General features: G+C 35.4%; 1 protein-coding gene across 1 annotated transcript in view; it reads left to right on the forward strand.

Annotated features, from left to right (window-relative positions):
* The first annotated feature begins 5,969 nt into the window (after window positions 1-5,969).
* Window positions 5,970-8,735, forward strand: part of TRAPPC13 (trafficking protein particle complex 13) — a 16,124-nt gene continuing 13,358 nt past the window's right edge. The window contains exons 1-5 of the mRNA XM_008947415.1: window positions 5,970-6,036; window positions 6,311-6,410; window positions 6,883-6,967; window positions 7,694-7,821; window positions 7,956-8,028. Coding sequence (XP_008945663.1) covers window positions 5,970-6,036; window positions 6,311-6,410; window positions 6,883-6,967; window positions 7,694-7,821; window positions 7,956-8,028 — 453 coding nt within the window. The remainder of the gene's footprint in view (window positions 6,037-6,310; window positions 6,411-6,882; window positions 6,968-7,693; window positions 7,822-7,955; window positions 8,029-8,735) is intronic.

An 8,735-nucleotide genomic window follows, 5' to 3' on the forward strand; every position in this document is an offset into this window, starting at 1 on the left:
CCGTTCGATGTACTTGCGTTTTGCACAGGGCTTTCTGTACTTACAAGAAAGCATTTTCTTTAATTTCTTTTCCAGCTCCCTGCTCTCTCTTTTTTTTGGTTGGTTTTTGCTCCTTTAACCTTATGCTTAATGCACAACTGCTGGGCTTATATCTTTGACTCGAGAATCACAAATAGTGAAAATAAAACCCGTGTATGACCTTCACATACTCTGCAGAATTAATATCTACGTCCAAAGGGTCGTGTAAAGAGTTTGATAATTTCTACTGACAGCTGGGTATCTGCAGGTCAGCAACTGAAACACTAAAAAGCCTGAATCTATATTCACCTCACTTCAGCCAACAGACATAATATTTGCTTTTTTTTTTTTTCTAACTATGCTTGTTCATAAAATGAATGCTGATAGTTAAGTAAGAGTAATTGGTTGGTTAATATCTCAATTCTGCAAACATGCTGAATCAGTGAGCTTGCCCAGATAGATAAAGTAGTGCAGGTGTGTAGATAATTTCAGAGCCTGTTTTCTGCCCACTTAATAGTTTTGCGGCACTCCTGGAGAGTGTTTTTAATGGTGTCTCCGTGTCAGGGTAAGCCTACAGGGTAAGTCTGTAACCATAATTCAACGAGCCCTTTTTCATACATGTACACACACAAAATAAAGCCAAAAACCTGAGAACACGGAACATCATAATCTGACATTAAAAATATGTTTTGATAGTAGTTAATGCAAAGCAAGATGTTTCATGATGGATCATTTTGCTTTTATAAGAAACCAGTACTGCCCTTGGGCTTGTGTTGAATTTGGTCCAGTGTCCAGGATGTAGAATTGGATAAAAAAGTAAGAAAAGTATTAGGGTTTCTTTATGTTGTGACTATTTTAAACAAGATCTTTAAATAGTGTAAGGATTAAGCTGTTTTAGAGTTTAATATAATTCTATATTGTTGAACTCTGGCATTGAACCTGAGATTATTGCGAGCTTGTGAGGGACAGGGGGAAAGGAGAGCAAGAGAGTGCGTGTTGTGTTTCATAGTAACATTCATAGGTCTCCCCTTCTGCCTTTAATATAATCTTTATGTGAAAGAAAGCAGTGCTGTATGAAAGTGTGAAGTCTCCAAGGACTTAATGAGTCTTAGTTATTCTGAAAGTCTAATAAATGAAGGAATTATCAGGTTCTTCAGTTAAGAACTGAAAGGATGCCTGCAGGTATCACTCAGAACCTCTGAGACTAAAATTAAAAGTGTAGTTCTGATTCAAAACCGAAGCAGACAGCTTTAATTTGCCTAGAGCACTTCCCTTTTAACCTGTGACTTTAAAACTAGCTATATTGGCCAGTACTATTTCAGGAGGGGTTTTTGTAACACGTGTTTTCCAGTTGCTTTATATGCCCTGGCTTAAAAAGTTGAGGTGTAGGAGAGAAATGCTCTTTTAAATATATATATATATATATTTGTCTGGTAAATTTGAGAAAATAGGTAGTAGTAATTGTAAGTTTTTTTAATACGTACCCCAACAATATAGTAAGAATAATGATAGAGAGGTGGCAAATATGAGATGGTGACAGTAAAGAATCTCGGGAGGGGCACTGTTGAGTGAGCTGTGTGCGTACAGACAATGCTCCCTGTACTGATTCACACTTGTCCTCATGGAATATGGTAGCTAATGTTCAGCCTGGATAAAGTAGAATGTTCTTATTTATATCTTGCTTATTTTTTCCTATATGCTGCTTTTAAATAAAATATCCTAACAATGTTTTTATTAACATGGTAGTGTTTTATTTTTTTATGATAATTCTGCTTTAGGTCCTGTTTTCCACTGATCTTTGCAGAATGGGGCAAGGAAATTCTTGTAAATAAGATGTTTTGGTCTAGATTTGAAAATCCTAATGAAGAGACGGATCCTTTTCTTAAGAGTAGCCAGATTCCTACTGCCCAAGCATGGAAATGGTCTTGCATTATCGACTGCCTAAGAGAGATCTAATAAAACTGCGGAAGTTTGCAGAAGCTGCAGTGGAGGATTTTCCCACTCGTCAGTCACCAAGATTTACACCCTGGTTTCCGAATGATTTATACAGACTTCCACTCAAACCGAAAAAGTGGCCACCTGTTATTTCTTGTGAGGAAGTGGAAGAATTGAAACAACTTTCTGCACCTTCTGAATGCGTTACAGGATCTCCTGATTATGACTGCACAAAAAATCTCCCTGAGTTTCAGGCCAATGTGAAACATGGACAGACTTTAATCCAAGCACAGACTGTTCACAGACCAATTAACTTGGAGAATCAAGGAGAACCACCACCTAATGGAAAACAAAAATTGAAAAGGTCTTGGAGTGTCTCTCTCCCTAGCCCTAAGCTTAAAGAAAAGATTCTTCCTTTATCTCAAGAACTGCAAAAGAATTTGGAAAGGCTAAAACTGCATCCATTTTATAGAGCAAAGTGGACAATTGAACAGTCTGTTTGTAATAATCAGAATTTGGAGGACATCTGGATAAAATTAAATAGACTCATCAAGCAGAATGAATTGCCATCTTGCAATGCTACTATCCAGAGATCTGTGGGAGAGATATGGATTTTCTGTGATATAGTGTACTGTGAATATGTTAGAAATATTCTTAGGGAAAAGCTAAGCCTTACTGATAAAATGAATTTGCTTGTACATAAATTTGGAATTATATTTAGTTTGTAATTTTAAGATAGATTTTAATAATAAAATGTCAGTTCTTAAGCAGCTTAGAATATACTAATTTAGAACAACTGATGAATTAATGAGCAGAAAACTAACATTTGGTGCAGCTTAGTTGCAATAGTAGATTTATCTAACTTTGTTATACAAGGAGACTTATGAATGGTTCTCTTAAGATTAACAAGTTTCTCTTTGGCTTAGTACTGCGCTTTGTGTCTCTTCTCTGCTGTGGTCTAACAAAAAAAAAAGAATTCTAGACTATTATAGCAAGCTGTGTCACATAATAAAACTTGTGCTTTCAATTGAGCAGAGTACATCCTCACTGTGCTTCTTTGAAATTAGAAAAAGGAAAAATATTTTTGAGTTGTTATAATGGCCATAAGGATCTGTAATTACTTTTCTCACTGAGACTTTAAAGATCTGAGTATTTCCTGAAAAGTGCATGTGGGTGGTTTTTTTTTAATAATGGTATGGCCTTCATATGAAATACAAACTTTCTGTTGCATGTATACGCTGTCCTGGTAACGTTATCCATACTTCCCCAGAGATATTAATGAAAGCTTCAGTGGGACTTCTGTGCTGGAAACAGCATTTGCTGGCTTATGACTTTGGCAGTAAGATTTTTGGTTTTGTTTTTTTTTACCCCTGATGTTTCTGGTCTTTTTTCTCTAATTATATTGTGGAACAAGAAAGCGCTAACTTCTAGCTACAAGTCAGGGAATCAAAGAATCAGACTTCTGTCTGTAAACCTCTTGTCATTATGGAAGGTAAAGGTCTCTGAGGATTTGAGTTGTTCTTATGGCAATACGAGGCTGAGTTCAGCATGATTTTTTGTCACCTGAAAAAATAGTGTTTCAATGTCATGCTGTCCCTGCTCAATTCAGTCTCTGGAGGCTCAGTTAAACTGGGATTGATATGACTGCAAGGGTAATATGTTTATTGCTAACTCCAGATAATTTTGCTGTAGCTGGAGGTCAACGTCTGTGTCATCTGGAAAAGGGGGAAAATGAGTGAATGGTATTTATAGATTGTTAGGTTATCATTAACACTGATTACACAGAAGTGCACATAAACATAACAGAAATCCTTCTGTGTAAAAACTAAATAAAATCACCTCATACTCTTAATTTTTTTCTTTTGATGACGAACTTGTGTTGGAGTAATTAATTGTAGGGTTTAAATATCTTTTTGTAGTTTAAAGTTAAGGATATTGCTCAGTTTGGGTCATTGACATGTACTTCTAGACTTTGAAGGTTAGGGCAGTCTTATATTGACATTTGGGATGTTTGTGACATTTAATATTATCACCTAGGAGAAAAAAGATGAAAGGTTGTCCTGCAAAGACACAATATTCTCTAATATTGTTTTACTAATCCTATTTAATATGATAATATGTATATCTTTATTTTTTTTCACTTCATTCCATGATCTATTTATTTATTTATTATCCTAAACACAACTAAACTTGATCTGTAGCTGTTCTTTAGAAACAAACAGCAAGTAGTAGGTTACACAGGCTCACCGTGGATTTGAATAAAATTAGGTAATTGCTGATAGTGCAGTCCCACTATATTTAATGTACCAACAAAAGAGATTCACAAACATCTTGCTAATCAGAAAGAGACTGATGTCACTGCTCAGTGGCAGCTGTCAGCTTTCTGCTGCTTTAGGTTGGCATTCATGTGCATACTGATACATTCATAGCTAGCTGTGAGGACCTTGGCTGGGTAACTGTCTTGTAACCAGTGAACACCACATGTGGCTTCTTTGCAGAATTATTACAGTCTTGGGTAGCACCAATGTCCAAGCTGAAATCCAGACTTTAGTTTTAAAATATTCCAGAAATGCTTAGTTCGCATGCATGTATTAATCAATATTTGCTTTTTTTTTTTCTTTTTCAGTTTTTAATCTGGTTCTTCATTTATTCTGTTTTATATATTTGAGGGCTTTTTATTTAACTCGTGGCTCTAAGTATTCAGAGGTCATGTTTCTCAGCTTTTCACAATAACAAAAAGAATGTATTACCTTTTTTATAGAATGTGAAAACTGAGTTTAGTATATGTCGGTGCTAACTTTCATAAGTCTGCTGTATGGTATTTTAAGTTCTTCTGAATTAATACAGCCCACTACACCCAAATGTATATTGAAATAACTTAATATTTTATAAAACTGGAAATAGTGAATGCTGACCAGACATTCAAGATGTACTAAACTATGATAAACATAAAAGCACAATACACATGTCAATGCAAGGATGTTGATTCATCATTCTTGCAGTCCAGAGAAATCCTTTTATTTTATTTTTCAGTTCTGGTCTTCAGAAATGATATTATGTTATGTTTAAGTTTCCAAGAAAACAAATTGGTAATTTCTACCTATTCAAATCAACACTTAAGGTTATAAATGGTCAACTTTTGTTCCATGTGAGTGCTTTCATGAGAAGCTATATGCAAGATTAGGGCCGTTGGGTGATATGAATAGGAAGGAATTCTTTCAAGAAGCAACATTTTAAATCTGTAATGCAAATAAAAGTTAATTTTGAGCATTCTGAGTTAAAGTAGCCTTTGAAAATACCACTTTGTTGAAGTACAATTTTTTTAGTAGCAAGACCTCAATGGCTTTCATTTTGTCAGTAGCAGTAAAGTAGGGGGTTCGTGTGTGCTTGAGTTTTTTGTGATGTTTTTGCTGGTTTGGTTTGAGTTCAAAGTTTGTGATTAAAGAAGAAACAGTTGTATAAATAATGTAAGCTTTTGGACTTGTAACTTGATCTTGCATTTAAGTTGGAGATGAGAGTGTAAGTGTGGTTGTGTGGTTCTTCATAGCCTGGTGGCGTTTGCAAGGGTTGATACTAGTTGGCATGTCCCATCCTAGAGCAACCAGGATCATGGAACAGGCACTTAGCCTAGAAGAATCCACAAAAAAAAAAAACAAAACAAAACAAAACCAAACCACAAACCAAAACACAAAAAAAAAAACAACAACAAAAACAAAACAAAACAAAAAAAAAACCAAAACAACAACAAAACCCAGCTAGTACACCTTTCCTGAAGCCTGTAAAGCAGAATGGAGCAATGGTGTCATCGTTGCACGGGGATCTCGGAGTGGCAGAAATTTTGTTATATTGAGAAAGGGCAGGTGACCCAAAAGGTGTTATACTTTTTCAGGTTGAGATCTGATGGTTGTGGGGCTTTTTGGTGGAAAGAGAGCTAAACAAAATCATACTTAAAAAAACCCCAAAGAAATACCTTTTTTAATTTACGTACGGTTTATTTTCTGATTTTTATTGCAGTGATGAGGCTAACCAAACCTACCTTATTCACTAATGTTCCAGTGACTTGTGAAGAAAGAGATTTGCCAGGTATATCTTTTCTACTGACTGTTATGTGTGTGGTACCATGTTTAAACAATATGAGCAAATCAGACTTAAATGTCAGAGAAGTTTTAGGACTTCCCTAGATGGTTGTCTGAAACAGCAACATATTTTATGTTTGGTATGGCTATAGGAAGATACCAAGGTGCACTCTGCAACTCTTGACCTATAGTTTTGAAAGCTTGGTAATGATGTTGCAAACTTGTTACAAACTTTTAGACTTAGCAAATGTCTGGATACTAGCAATTTGATATTTCTACAGGTAATCTGTTTGACCAGCTCATGAAAGATGATCCTTCTACTGTAAAGGGAGCGGAAACTTTGATGCTGGGAGAAATGCTGACTTTGCCTCAGAATTTTGGGTAAGAATGATTTATTGTACCTATAACGTGCAAGGTTTAGGATTCACTTAACAATAATGCGTGTATTACTTTTCTTTTTGAACATCATTGATATGCAATGAGATGTTAAATTGTTTTAAAAGTAGTCGTGGATTCTTTAGAATGTCACATAATATATAAATGTGTGCTGCCTGATTTTCCTTGTCAGTAGGCTGTCTGAATATAATAAGGGTTGAAAGTTGACAGAAATTTGCAGCTGTAGGTGAATTTCTAACCTAATACACTACTATAAAGCACATCTTATGCTAACAGTTTAATACATTGATTTTTGTGGGAATTGTAAGCCACCTTCTCATATTCTTGTGATTTCATACTTATGATTTGATCTGGCAAACATGTGTGTGTATAGATATTTTAGTTAGAAATTAAAGATATCAGTGATATGTTCTGTATATTTTTAAATAACTGGTATTGAACTTCTTTTCAAACACAGAAATATATTTCTGGGAGAGACCTTTTCCAGTTACATTAGTGTACACAATGATAGTAACCAAGTTGTCAAGGATATACTGGTGAAGGTATGTGAAGATAAATGGACTCACTCTATTTCTTTTTTTTTTTTTTTTTTTTAAAAATCCAGTATGTTTTCTGACAGTATCCTGTGAGTTTAATGGTAATACATAAGCCTCAGGAAATACCTGTCACTTTTTCAAATACAGAAAATGTGCCTGGAAACAATAAAACATAAAAATAGAAATGATGACAGAAATATGTAAAGATTAAAGTAAAAAATTAAGGTTGTATCCCAAAAATTGTTGTGTAATAAAGTTTGTCTGGAAAATCGATGTAGCAAACTTCCACAGCTAAAAAAATTGACTTTATATTCACTTACTTGCACTTTCAATGAAATCATGAAAACAAGTTCCTGTAAAGCACGCATTAACTCATATTTTGCTTCTATTTTGAGAGAGATCTTTTCTAGTGCCTTTTTTTTTTTTACATTTTCTGCTGAACAAATAATACACTGAGAATAGAAATTCCAGAATTCATTGTGGAATTCAGTGTAAAACGTGAATGGAGATTTTATAAGCTGCATGTTAAAGGGTTTGAGTGTTTTTATATATTTTAAAACTTCTCTTTAGCTTGGACAAGTGCCTCATCATCCCAACATATCTTAGTTTTTTGTGTAAAAGTATGTAAGATGCAGAATACAGAGTTCTAGGTTTCACCAAGTAACAAAAGTTATTTTACTTCAGACTGCTTTAGGCAGCTGCAGTTCTAAACAATGCTTTTTCTCTCCCCAGGCTGATCTTCAGACAAGTTCTCAGCGCTTGAACCTTTCAGCTTCTAGTGCTGCAGTGGCAGAACTTAAGCCTGACTGTTGCATTGATGATGTGATCCATCATGAAGTAAAGGAGATAGGAACACATATGTAAGATTTGAAACATTTCTATGATTAAATAAGTTTAAGTGAAACTGCAGCATGTGCATGCTCTTCTGTTGCTACTTTGATATAGGAAGAAAATTTAATTCAAAATTATTTTTTAAAAAAATTGTTTCTTTCAGATTAGTTTGTGCAGTAAGTTATACTACACAGACAGGAGAGAAGATGTACTTCAGAAAGTTCTTCAAATTTCAGGTATTGTGTGAATTATTATACTCTATTTTTAGTAAGTGGGTGAATCTGGAAAACCAGTTTTAAAACATCTGATATTTCAAAAGCACTCTTACATATTAAAATTTTGTTTGACTTTTAAAAGTGAACTGATTGTAATGATTTGAAAACAAACCAGTGAGAGGCTCCAAGTCAGAAATACAATTTAATAGGAAGAAAATAAAATAAATGCAATAATACAAAAGAAAACCACAGACAGAGTCAGAATACAACCTGATACTCTGTAGTTAGGGTGGTGGTAGCAGTCCAGATGAAGCAGTGGTCTTGTAGAAAAGATCTGATAGCTCTTGTCCTCTGGAAATCCAGTGGGTAAGGCCTCCTGTGCTGTCCTGAACCCCAGTTTATATCCAGGTGGGAGCACTTGGCTCCTCCCCCTGGGTGGAGCATCTCACAACGGGTTGATATCAGTCTATGAGTCATGCAGTGGGTCCTTGATGGTCCATTAAACAGAAATAGCTCCTGAGGGGAGCTCTGTATGAGCCATGGGGCGAGGCATGGATGGGCCCATTAACAGGGAGGACTCCTCCTGCTGGGTGGGAAGGTGTTAACATCTCCCTGACCTCTTTCCTTATCTGTTATAGCCTGGGGTGTGAGGTCTGTTCTGGGCAGCTGCTACCCATGATTTTCTTAACAGCCCATGAGCACTGACATAGAGGGTATAGAATACACAG

The sequence above is a fragment of the Merops nubicus genome, unplaced genomic scaffold, assembly GCF_000691845.1.
Source record: "Merops nubicus isolate BGI_N331 unplaced genomic scaffold, ASM69184v1 scaffold30819, whole genome shotgun sequence".
In the NCBI taxonomy this organism is placed as follows: Eukaryota; Metazoa; Chordata; class Aves; order Coraciiformes; family Meropidae; genus Merops; species Merops nubicus.